The sequence below is a fragment of the Amaranthus tricolor genome, chromosome 3 (assembly GCF_026212465.1).
Source record: "Amaranthus tricolor cultivar Red isolate AtriRed21 chromosome 3, ASM2621246v1, whole genome shotgun sequence".
In the NCBI taxonomy this organism is placed as follows: domain Eukaryota; kingdom Viridiplantae; phylum Streptophyta; class Magnoliopsida; order Caryophyllales; family Amaranthaceae; genus Amaranthus; species Amaranthus tricolor.
Window position 1 is genome coordinate 36,827,290 of NC_080049.1, and position 12,821 is coordinate 36,840,110.

The 12,821-nt window shown below is 31.1% G+C and overlaps 1 protein-coding gene across 1 annotated transcript; it reads left to right on the plus strand.

Annotated features, from left to right (window-relative positions):
• The first annotated feature begins 627 nt into the window (after positions 1–627).
• LOC130807589 (anthranilate N-benzoyltransferase protein 2-like) lies at positions 628–2,990 on the plus strand. The gene is made up of 2 exons (XM_057672857.1): positions 628–1,409; positions 2,178–2,990. The coding sequence occupies exons 1-2, from the start codon at positions 731–733 to the stop codon at positions 2,834–2,836; spliced, it is 1,338 nt and encodes a 445-aa protein (XP_057528840.1). The 5' UTR covers positions 628–730; the 3' UTR covers positions 2,837–2,990.
• Positions 2,991–12,821: the final 9,831 nt, after the last annotated feature.

Genomic DNA, 12,821 nt, shown 5'->3' on the forward strand with positions numbered 1-12,821 from the left:
TTGTTGGTTGGTCAAATAGTCAAAAAATGTATTTAGTAAATGCTTTTTAAGCTAACTAAAAAGCTATATTATTAGGCCAAAATAAAAAAGCTACTCTAGTTATAGTTTTTTTTGTTGGCTCTTGGTTGTTGGCCCACTTTTTCTAGCTATAAGAAACAACCAACAACCAATACCTTATTTAGCGAATATCTCCATAAACAATTGGTTTTTAGCTAGCTTAAAAGCAAACAAAATAACCAATACTTACAATAAGTTAAACAAGTCAATAAAAAAAACAATAAAAAAACAATCAATAACCAATTACCAAACACCCTTTGCTAGTCTGCCACATAAAATTGTGAGGCTTTTCCTTAATGCTTTCTTTGGGAACAATGATTTCAATTAGAAATTCAAAATAGGCTCAAATTTATTAATTGACAAATCAAAAATTTTTAAAATTGAATTTGGATCAAATTTCACCGTTGTTTTTAAAGTAGCTAAAGTTGAAAATTTGAGAATGACTACCCAAACTTTGTCATTTTCAAATTCTTTATTTATAATTTCATAATTAAAATCCATAATTTAAAATGAAATGTTTGTTACCAAACACTACATAATTAAATTTGACCTATTTGGGTCATTGGGTGTATGATACTTATAAAGTTCTATATATATTCATGAACTAATGGAATCCTAATACCACTACCATAATACCCACCATTTACAAACACATAATACATAGTTTAGAAAAATGAGCATCAAAGTGAAAGAATCCACAATGATATTCCCATCCAAAGAAACTCCAAGACTAAATCTTTGGTTATCAAAACTAGACATGACAATTAGAACACCATATTCACATACAAACGTTCTATACGTTTATCATCCCCAACCTCAAAAAAAATCTTCACCAAATTTTTTTGACACCAAAATTCTAAAAGAATCCCTCAGCCAAACCCTTACAAAATTTTACCCAACGGCCGGGAGATTAATTTTCAACGACAAAAATGGTCGATATGAAATCGATTGCAATGCACAAGGAGCATTATTTGTTGAAGCTGAAACAATTAGTCCTCTAAGTGATTTTGGGGATTACTGTAAGCAAGATTCTGAACTTAGAAAGTTGGTATTTGCAAAATGTGATTATTCACTAGGGCTTTCTATGTTTCCTTTAATGATGGTTCAATTGACCCGGTTTGGATGCGGGTCGGTTTGTATCGGGTTTTCGCAACATCATCATGTGGCAGATGGAGCTTCACATATGCTATTTAATAATTCATGGGCAAAATTAGCTAAAGGGTTAGAACTTTTGGTTGAGCCTGTGCATGATAGGGCTAAGTATTTTAGTCCTCGTGATCCACCTCAAGTTAAGTTTAGGCATTTGGAATATGAGCCACCTTTGCCTTCTATACACCCTAAGGACTTTTCAGGTAATTTTTTTGTATAATATGAAATTTAATTTAATAGATAAGTTGTGGTAGAGTTTTGATTAATGGGGTGAATTCAAAGGTAAGTGGGGAAGTCACATGTTTTAAACCAGGAGGAGTTTTGAGGGGAAAATAACTAATTATTTATATTATATTGGTTTTATGTTCTTTACGGTCCGTTTGGTTGATGGTAATAAAGTAATAGGAATGAAATGTTGTAATGGCAATAGTAAATAAAGATTCTTTTGTTTGGTGTGCATAACTAAAGAATGGTAATGAAAGATAATATTCCATTGATTGCCTTTGGTTGTTAGTAATAAAAAATGGTAATTGACTCTTAGTTTCATTATTGTATATTTATATCTAAAAGCATTATTGTATCTAAATTATTCTATCTAATGATTCCTTTTTTGATAATAATATTTTTTTGGATAATTACATACATTACCTTTTTTTTCTTCATTATTTTTTTTCTTCAGCTTGAAACAACATTACCTTGTTTCATTACCACAATAATACTTCATTACCATTACAGCCTAATACCAGGTTGTTTGATGGTAATAAAAGTGGCCATTTTTGGTAATTTCATTACCTTATTTTATTACCATCCATTACCATTGAAAGCATCCAAACAACCAAATTTTTTATTACTTAATTTTATTACCATTACCGCCTTCTAATATCATGTACTAAACAGGCTGTTAAGGTAAATTGAAATATACTTATACTGATATAGTATCCATATATTTACTCTTTATTATCTATTATTAGGTGAAATGGCGACAACAATGGAGAGTATTTTCAAGCTGACTAAAGAACAAATGGACACCTTACTACTACAAGCAACATCTCAATTAGCACCTCAAACAAAAAAACTAAGCACATTTGTGGTTCAAGCTGCGCACGTGTGGCGTACAGCATGTAAAGCGCGTGGACTAGCACACGATCAAAACGCCAAAATTTACATCCCAGTAAATGGACGGCCAAGATTGAATGATATAGCATTACCAGAAGGGTACTATGGGAATGTCACACTTTTTGCAAGTTGTCTGGAAAAGGCCGGAGACATAACAAGCAAACCACTCTCGTATGCAGCGAGTAAATTACACGAAGCACTAAAAAGAATTGATACAGAGTACATAAGATCAGCCGTTGATTGTTTGGAATCACATCCAGATTTAACGGCTATTACTCGTGGACCAAAAACATCTACTTGCCCTAATCTCACAGTTAATTCTTGGGCAAGATTGCCTTGTTATGAAGCAGATTTTGGATGGGGCCCACCTTCATTTACAGGTATTAATGGAATTAAATTTGAGGGACAAGCTTATATTACATCAAGCTCAAATGAAGATGGTAGTTCTTTTGTTGCCATTAAGCTTTTCACCCCACATATGAAACACTTTGAAAGGTACTTGTATGATTTCTAAGATCCATCTATTCTTGGTTTGCTTTTATCAATTCCAATTTATGTAATCTTCAATTTTATTTTTCAATTTTTTAATTACAAATATGTATTTTGTTATACAATTCTTTCGGTGATAATAATAAATTAATAGTACTATTTTATTTTTATTAAATAAAGAACTGATTGGTTTGATTAAATTAATTAAAAAATAAAATACAACAAATAACAATATTACTATTTTTTTTTGCATCAAAGAGAAAATAGATGATCTTAATAAAAGGATGGATAATGATAATAATTGAAGTGAGAGAACTAATTATGTGAATAAAATTAAAAAAAATTAAAATTTATGAATTAGATTAAAAAAAGTGATGGATCATTATCCAAAATAAATTTGACGTAAATTAAGTTAAACGAATCAAACTAGCGAAGAAACCGTGTGTGTCGTCTACGCGACAATGCATTCAACTTATATATTAATTACAATTACAATTTTCAATTACAAGTATCCGAGTGAGGCATCAAAAATCAAAATAACCTTTGAACCATTCCTACGCACCTTTTTCATATCATTATAAAGAAAATTTGAATATAATATTGGTCAAATTAAGAACCAATATATTATACTTCTATTATAATTCAAACATCATAAATTGTAATCCAAAACATATCCATACATACCATACAATATCTATAAAATCACAAATTAACAATACATACTACTTAATTCATAAACAAAAATTATTAGAGTATATAAGATATCCTGAGATCTCAACCAAAAGCTTAAGCTGATGATTGAGGTCTCAGGATATATTATATAATAACACAAATATTCTATTCTAATAAAAATGACATATTATTCTCAAAGAAATAACATATGTTAGACAACAACTATAATTTTCGTATGTCTTTTCCTAAGTAATATGGCTATATTATACAAATTGTTGAAGGAATTGGTTCAAGTTCATCGTCGTCGTCTAGTTTGAGGGGTTCATCGTCGTCTAGCACGAGGAGTTCATCATCGTCTAGTTTGAGGAGTTCACCTGCATCAGGAAAAAGTCCTACCAGCACTCGTAGGAGTCCATCATCGACAAGGTCAAGTACAACATTAAGAAAAAGCCCTCCAAATTTTAGGGGAAGTCCGCCAATTAGAGACAATGTGAAATCTTGCCTCTAGCAGTTTTCTATAGAAGCTTTAAAACAAGAGAAAGAAAAAGAAACAAAATATATATATATATATATATATATATATATATATATATATATATATATATATATATATATATATATATATATATATCAAACTATCCTAGGTGGCAAAATATATATAACAAACAATCTTAAGCCACAACTAAAAGAGAAAGGGATATAATAAAAAAGCTAATTAATTAAGAGCCGTAAATATTCACCCTCCCCTCAAACTTGGAGATGGAAAAAATCCAAGTTTGGACAATAAGTGTTGAAATTGAGTAGACAGTAGAATCTTCGTAAATATGTCTTGCTAGTTGAGCTGTTGTAGGAAGATATGTGAGCTAGATCAATCCTTCAAGAATTTTGTCATGAGTGAAGTGGCAATCCATCTCAATGTGCTTTGTTCGTTCATGGAAGATGGGATTATGAGCAATGTGAATGACAGATTGGTTATCGCAATCCAAACGAACATGTTTGAGATTTGACAAGCCAAGTTCTTCAAGGAGACGGACAACCCATGTTATTTCTGAAGATGCGAAAGCTAGAGCTCTATATTCGGCTTCTAATGATGAATGGAAAACTGTAGGTTGTTTTTCGATTTCCAACTAATCGGAGACCCACCTAATAGTAAAAGATAACCAGTAACTGATCTTCATGTCTCCGTACATGATGCCCAATCAGAATCAGAAAAGGCTTGCAATGTAAGCTGATTTATGCCATGTAAAAGAATACCCTAACCAGCAGTGAAATGTACATAATTAAGAGTATGGACAAGAGCCTGATAATTATCTTTAGATGGTATCTGCATGTATTGACTTAAACTCTGTACGGTAAAGGATAAATCGGGTCGGGTATGAGTTAAGAAATTGAATTTTCCAACTAGATTGCGATATTTAGTGGGATCCTCAAAAGGCTCTGAAGAATCTTGATGAAGTTTGAGATTCAAAGGTAAGGGAGTAACTACATGCTTAAAACTATCAATCCCACTTTCTTTGAGTAATTCTTTGGTGAACCGTTTTTGAGTAAGGACAAAACCATCATCCAAAGAAGAACCTCTCTATGCCCAAGAAAAGGCTAATGTGCCCTAAATCCTTGATGCTAAAGACCTTGTAAAGATGTTGTTTTAGCTTATCCATATGAATTTGGGAGTCCCCCGTCAAAAGAATGTTGTCAACATAAACAAAAATGATGGTCATACAATCATCAAAGTTACGAATAAACAAAGAATAATCATTTTTGGATTGAAGAAAACCTTGATGGAGGAGTTCGGCAACAAGTCTAGCAAACCATTGCCTCGAAGCCTGTTTTAATCCGTATAGAGACTTTTTCAGTTTGCATACCATATTAACATCAGCAGACAAACCTTTCGGAATTTTCATATAAACCTATTCGTGAAGATCCCCGTGAAGAAAAGCATTGTTGACGTCTAGTTGAAACACATGCCATTTTTTACTAGCTGCAACGGCCAAAAGGCAGCGAACGGTAGCCATTTTAACAACAGAAGAAAACATCTTCAAATAGTCTATAGCGAACTCTTGACTGTATTCTTTGGCACCAAACCTGCTTTAAATCTTTCAATAGACCCATCGGACTGTAGTTTCACCTTAAAGACCCATTTACATCTTATGGGTTTCTTTCAGAAGGTAAAGAAACTAAATCCCAAGTGTTATTTTTCTCTAAAGCTTGCAACTCTTTTGACATAGATTCAACCCAATGAGAATCTTTAAGAGCTTGTTTATAAGTTATGGGTTCTTCATATTGAAAAAAATTCTGGCATTTAAAGTATTAGAAGAGACTAGATTACACCAATGCTTAGGAACAGGAGAATAAATATAATCTTGCAAATAAGAAGGAGGACCACGTAGTCTTGAAGAGACACGTCTATCCGAAATGTTAATTTCCTGCACATTAAGATTAGAAGATAAATCCAAGATATGTGTATTATCATCATTATTAAAACAAGATGAAGTGTCATGGTCATTAAATGTTAGAGGAGACTCAATTTGGTGCCCATCCTGGGAAATTTCCAAGGAACCAATAGACAATGACTTTTCATTTAATGGGCAATAGCAAAAGTAGTCTTCAAAGTTGGTACAATAGTATCATTGGAATATGTATTAGAAAAAGTAGTCTCAAAAGGTTGTTCAGTAGCAATAGTGTTGGTATCATGTGTGTCAGTTATACTTGGTTCATGAGCACGCGTGTCAGACTTTGCATTGTGCAGTATGTTGAGTGACCGGTTACAAGTTACTGTTAGAAACATGAATATTAGTTTGTTGTTTGCTGCATGGATCAATAAAAGGCAACAATTCATTATGTAACAAAACATCACAAGATGTTGAATTATTAGTATTGATGGGTAAAAAGAATTGATGAACTTTATTAATATCATAGAATAATGAAAAGGAAAATGTTTTTCATAAAAGATAACATCCCTTGAAATAATAATTTTCTTGATAACAAGGTCATATAATTTGTATGCTTTTTGTCCGTAAGGATATCTAATAAAGATACTAGGATGTGCCCGAGCATCAAATTTCGATCATTCAGGTTTGGTGATGGAAGTAAAAGCTAAACAACCAAAAGATCTTAAGTCATCATTTTTATGAGAATGACCAAAAAGTTTAAAATATGGAGAAAAATTATCAATAGAAACTAATGGCATTCTATTAATAAGATAAGTAGCACATTTTAAACATTCTCCCCAGAATTTGGATGGCAAATTAGATTGAAATGGCAAGGCATGGGCTGTGTCAAGGAGATGTCTATGTTTGCGTTCCAAAACTCCGTTATTTTGAGGTGTGTAGACGCATGATTTTTGATGTAAGAATATCATAGCAGTAGAATTAGCTTCAATAGAAGAGTAAGAAAGGACTTCAGTAAAATATAATCCTTGGGTAGCTTTACCAAGAGGAGGCCTTTTCATTGAAGGGCCCTGTATCATGCAAACTTGTTAGTAAACTCCATAGAAACACAATTATAAAGACAAAATTTATGCACTGAGATCAGATTAAATTGGAATTCAGGACATAAAAGACATTTTTTAGAGTGAAATCTTTATTTAGTCTAATATTTCCAATTTTATCAACCTTTACTTTGACTCCATTAGGTATAGTGATAACAAGATTTTGAGAGGTGACATCTTTTAACATTCAAGAAATTCTCAATATTATTACTTATATAATCAGATGCTCCACTATCTATAATCGAATTAGTATGATTGTTAGATAGTAAACAAAATTTAGCAGCCAAGATAGAGGAACTTACAAGTTTTGCATGATGTTGGTCATAAGACGGATGATCTTGTCTTTGGGCACAAACAAGACTCATCAGTTTATTAAACTGGTCCTCAGAATGACCCACATGACTAGCATCTGTATCATTTTCATTACATGCTATGGCTGCAATCCTTTTGTTTCTTGTTGGGTATCCATGAAGTTTATAACGCCTACTAATTGTATGTCCACTAGTCTTGCAATGATCACAAAAGAAATTTTTTCTTGAATTATTACTTTGTCCTTTTGATGGTCTTTCTCTATCTTGATAATGTCTTTTGACAGTAACGAAGGCAGTAGGTTCTATGGTGGTGTTATTTTGCTTATTACTCAAATGTTTATGCATTATTGCATTTCTTCTTGAAGTAAAATGCTATAAACGTGTGAAGTGGTAGGTAACTTGGGCATCATTAAAAATTTTGACCTTACATGTTCATATTTCCCATCCAAATTCATCAAAAAATGAAGAGTTCGGTTGTTAGATAGAATTTCTTAAAACTTGCTAGATTGGTTACATGAATTACAACAACTGTAGATAGGTAAATTTTGTAAGGTAGATTAATTCTCACGGTTCTCATATAAGGATGGTTCTCACTGAAAATTTTTCATATATATATATATATATATATATATATATATAAAATCTATTTTTTGTAAGTAAAATCTCCGTTGTTTCAAAACTACAGAAGGTCCTTCGAGAATTAATTAGATACCAATATAAAATGATACAATTAAATTAAGCCAACACTATCGGATTGTTTGGCAAATCACTTAGGTTTTGGTCGGTTAAGTTCACTTGATAACTAATTAAAAAAGTTGTTTGTTTTTATTAGTTTTTGAGTATCTTTCATAAATTTACTGTTTATTAAAGATGTTTGATAAAATTAAATATTGATTATCTGCAATTTATAAGAGAAAAATAGGTCAAATGGTCAATATGTCAAAGTCCGCAATAATAACATATACAGAGTCTAATATATCCATCTTGAGCACTGCTAGTGAACGACGTGTGTTTAGCAAACAAATTACAAGCTAATTTTGTTCAGCCCACATACTAGATGAGTGTTTGATCCATCTAAACAAGAACTTCTTCCATTCTTTAAATCTTTCTCGATTTGATTATCGTGCACTATTTAGCAGTAAAAAATTTGACTCTTATATTGTTGTTAATCTATCATATCGGATTTTGTTTGAATTGTCTCGATCTAAAATATATTAATTTGTAGTAATTCTTAATTTTTTGATACGCACAAATAGAAATATTAACAATTAAAAACGATTAAAATTGTATATAGGAAATATGAAAAGTCAAATATACATTGGTATAAAAGTTTTTTGATCATATATCATTCATTTTCTAATCACTAAACTGATACATTTACGATCCCTTAACGGTAGTAATGAGAATGAAAACTAGTGCAATTTTAGTTGAAAAATCTCTTGCTACCTTGATGGTCATTCCTTGTTCAACATCAATCATCTCATTTTCTTCATAAATTTTATTCCAATACATTATCATTGAAAAATGTGGTATTAGGTGGTAATATATAAAAATCTATAAACAAAAAAAACTTTTTTGTGACCAAAGTTTCATCACCACGAAAATGACATGAAACTTTAATGAAATTTTACACTATAAATTATTCTTATTACTACCATTTAGTACCACGCACTAACCAAAGGAGTCGTTAGTCACTTATCTATAAGCTAGAGATCAATTAGATCTTATCTCAAAGCAAATATCATTTCTAAATTCCATTATGATCAATTAGTCCTCGTTTCTCTTCGGCTCACCTATCATAACTAATTTTTTTTCAAAAAACGGATATCGTAATTATCCTAATAGGGTAACTCTTTCGAAATCCGATCGAAATAAGTACTTATTCGCCTATTTTTTGATACGTAAACCGAAAAAGATATTTGACGTCATTTTTACCAATCATAACAATTTTTTATTTTCAAATTCGCGATTATCCTTATGGGATAAATCTTTCGAAAATCTGGTCAAAACAAGTACTTATTCTTTTATTTTAGAAAAAAATCGTTATGATGGGTAATCACGACGTCCGTTCTTTTAAAAAAATCATTATGATGGATAAAAATGACGACAAATATCTTTTATTTTATTTTGTTAAATTATGTGTTTTAATTTTAATTATTTAAAAAACGAGGACCAATGAGATACTGCCACATAGACAACTTAGCCTCGCAAATTGGTCAAACCCTCAAACTTAATAGGCAATTAACATTTTTCGTTAAATAGTAGTTATTTACAGAGAAATATGTAATTTCTTAAAACTTTTCCTTAATATTAGGCATGTGATCTATTAGATAACCTGGCAACTGATGACAAGGTGTTCTATAATTGTACTATATATCAACATGGAACCAACTACTATGTTATATACTTTGTGTAGCCATACAAGCCGATGATCCCTTAGCTGTTTTTTTGATTACCATTTTTAATTAGAATTTCAATTATTATATGGTATAAATCAATCTACATATATGATAATTTAATCACATCTTATTCAGTCGAGTTTATTTAAAATGTCAGTTTGAGCAAATAAACTATCATTTACTTGTAACTACTATAGTGAGTTATTAACTCTAGACCTCCTCATAATTATTTAAGCCGATTTGTTAAAGAACTACAAACTTATATTGATATTATATTTATGAAGACGTATGTACTTCATTTACTACCAATTAGGTTTTAGGCCTCTGAACAAATTAACCACAACTATGTTTCAAACTTTGGACCAAGCTAATTGATAGCCCAAAACATCCCTTTTAATTAATAACCATTTTCATATTAAAAGTTGTCAAATCAAAAGGCATTAAAACATAAATTATTATTTCAAAACACAAATATATAATAAACCTCAGGTGTACAAAATAACATACACAAACACAAAATAATAATTAAGAGTTAAAAATTAATTAATGAAAATGCCTTGTTTTCAGGTAAGAAAAACAATTGTTATGATTCTCATGGTGTGCATAATATTCGGTATTTTTACCATAAAACTGGTTGAAGGAAAAGGAGGAGGAGGAAGAGGTGGCGGTGGCGGTGGAGGACGATCATCACGAAGAAGCTACCCACGTTACTATCCGCATGGAACATCATCATCATCTAAATCCCATAAATCTCAAAGCTCCCCTATCCATCACCCATCATTCAAGAATATGCTTTCATTATTTTGTTTGTCTTCTTTTTTATTTACCATTTGGTCATAATAAAAAGTAAAGATGTGATCATTTGAATTTTGAGAACGTGTTTCAGGGTGAGTACACATATTTTTATACTAATATATGTTTAAAGTTTGACATCTAATATTGAATGGGGGTGCAATATATAATTACAGATATTAATTCATTTCCATCTTTTATATATATATATATATATATATATATATATTGTTCAATGTGATTTGTGTTTAATTTAGCTTCAAAATTGATGACGTTTTGCATAAATTAAACTCTATTATTATATATTTTTATTGGAATTTTTCTCTTTGAAGTTATTAATATGGGAATTCTCTATGAATTGATCTTTAACATTATTCTCGTTTTAGTGTTAGTGTCTACGATCCGATCGACGTGGTATTTTTAGCTATGATCAAATGTTTTCTGCTTTTGATTGAAGCGTATAATTTCTTATCTTTAGAAACACTCACAATTTTCAAATAAAAATACCCTAAAAGTGCAGAAATTACACGATATTAATTATTATATTGGAATATTAATTAAATTTAGTTTCAACCATCAAGTAAGTTCTATGAGGAAGGACCGAAGATACATTAGCTACATCCAAAATTCTAATTTAATGAACTCTCATGTAAGGGTATGTAACAACATATAAAATATATTCTTTAATTTTAGCCATCAGCTTGATTTTTTAATTAAATTGATTCTTTTATAATGATAAAATCATGTGTCAATTAATCAAAAAGTGTCTCGTAAAAGTTGATAAATGTTCAAGATGATGACTCGACTTGAGTCTTGTCTTGATGTTTTAGATGAGTCAACTGTTGGGTTCACGAATCCAGTAGGCAACGCCGACTCGACGTTGTGGTGGCCAACGAAGAAGACGACTCCGCGTGGCGTGCTATTATCGAAAGAATGTTCCAGTAAGTATCGTCGACTCGGCGTCGAGGCACATTGGGTGACAGCCGAGTCGGCTGTTGGTTCTGGAAATATGATGTTTTGTTCAGTAGCTTATGCCGACTCGGCGGTTGGTCTTCATTTGTGGAAGCCGAGTCGGCTTTGTGAGCAGGAAAGATGGAGCAGTTTTTCCTCCATGTAATTAACAGTTACTTTTTCTTGTGGGCAGGTTATTTTGTGATAATTAAGCTATAACCTCTTTTATGAGAGTATTAGTATAAATACCCCTCTTAGGGTTAGGTTTTATTATGATTCACAAATCGAGAGAAATCACAAGAGAGTCATTATAATTTGTGAGTGTGATTGGAATTCATTTTGTAAATTCTTTGCGATCATAGTGAAATTGTGCCGGTGGACGTAGCTATCACATTGATAGTGAACCACGTTAAATCTCTTATGTCATTTTCTTATTGTTTGCTTAGAATTTCTTATCGTTTCATTATTGTTTAACGACCTTGCTTCCGCTGTCCCGCAACAATAAATTTTTACTCAAAAAAAAGTTGATAAAATTTACACTATTTCTGTCGCACTCACCTTACATAAATTGTCATTTTAGGCTATTCTATTTATTTGCATCATTTATATTTTTGGACAATGATCTACTATTTTCTTTTAATCACATTTATACATTTTTAAACTCTCTTTTAAATTTATTCATACAATTTATTCCTTCTCTTCATTTATTACCAATATCCAATTTTTTTTAAAAAAACCTACTTTTCTCTTTAATAAAATTCTATTAGACAGATGAATATTTTAAATTTTTTAAATTGCATACATGTAAATCTTTTCCCTTAAGGAATGTTAACTGGCAATGTCTTTTTCCAAAAAAAAAAAAAAAAAAAGTCATTTTGCGTCAAAATTCATTTTAGATCCTTATTTGGATAATGAAATTCTGTTGGAATTAAAAATGAACCAACATTGATATAGAAAATTCCTTACACGACTTCAATTTCGTGGGGCAAACAACAATAGCCAGAGATAATTTATTTTGATTGTTTCTATGCAAGTTGAGGCGTACCAGTAGCCTTTACAACTTCCAAAGTTGACAAACTGGACAATGTTATGTCACTCATATTTATATACTCTAAACTCTCTTTTATTTTTTAAACGTTTGTTAATACACTCATATTTACATGGGACCCACTATACACGCGTAAACCGTGTAGCGTAGGCGTGGAAGTCAACATGGTCGTTTTGAAAAAGCATATTCAATTTCAGCATAAGCTTCTTGGTCAAATTATCAATATACGAAACTAATCCGCACCTGTTAACGTCTCTTTTTAATAATGAAAGATATACTCCCTCCTTCTATTCACCCAATGCGGCATTTAACTTTTCACTATTTTTATGTGGTCAAATAGAATTACATGT

Bases quoted from the DNA above. Each gene is read 5' to 3' on its own strand.
- LOC130807589 (XM_057672857.1), top strand. From the start codon at position 731: ATGAGCATCAAAGTGAAAGAATCCACAATGATATTCCCATCCAAAGAA. The intron at 1,410-2,177 runs GTAATTTTTTTG...ATCTATTATTAG, and splicing joins ACACCCTAAGGACTTTTCAG to GTGAAATGGCGACAACAATG.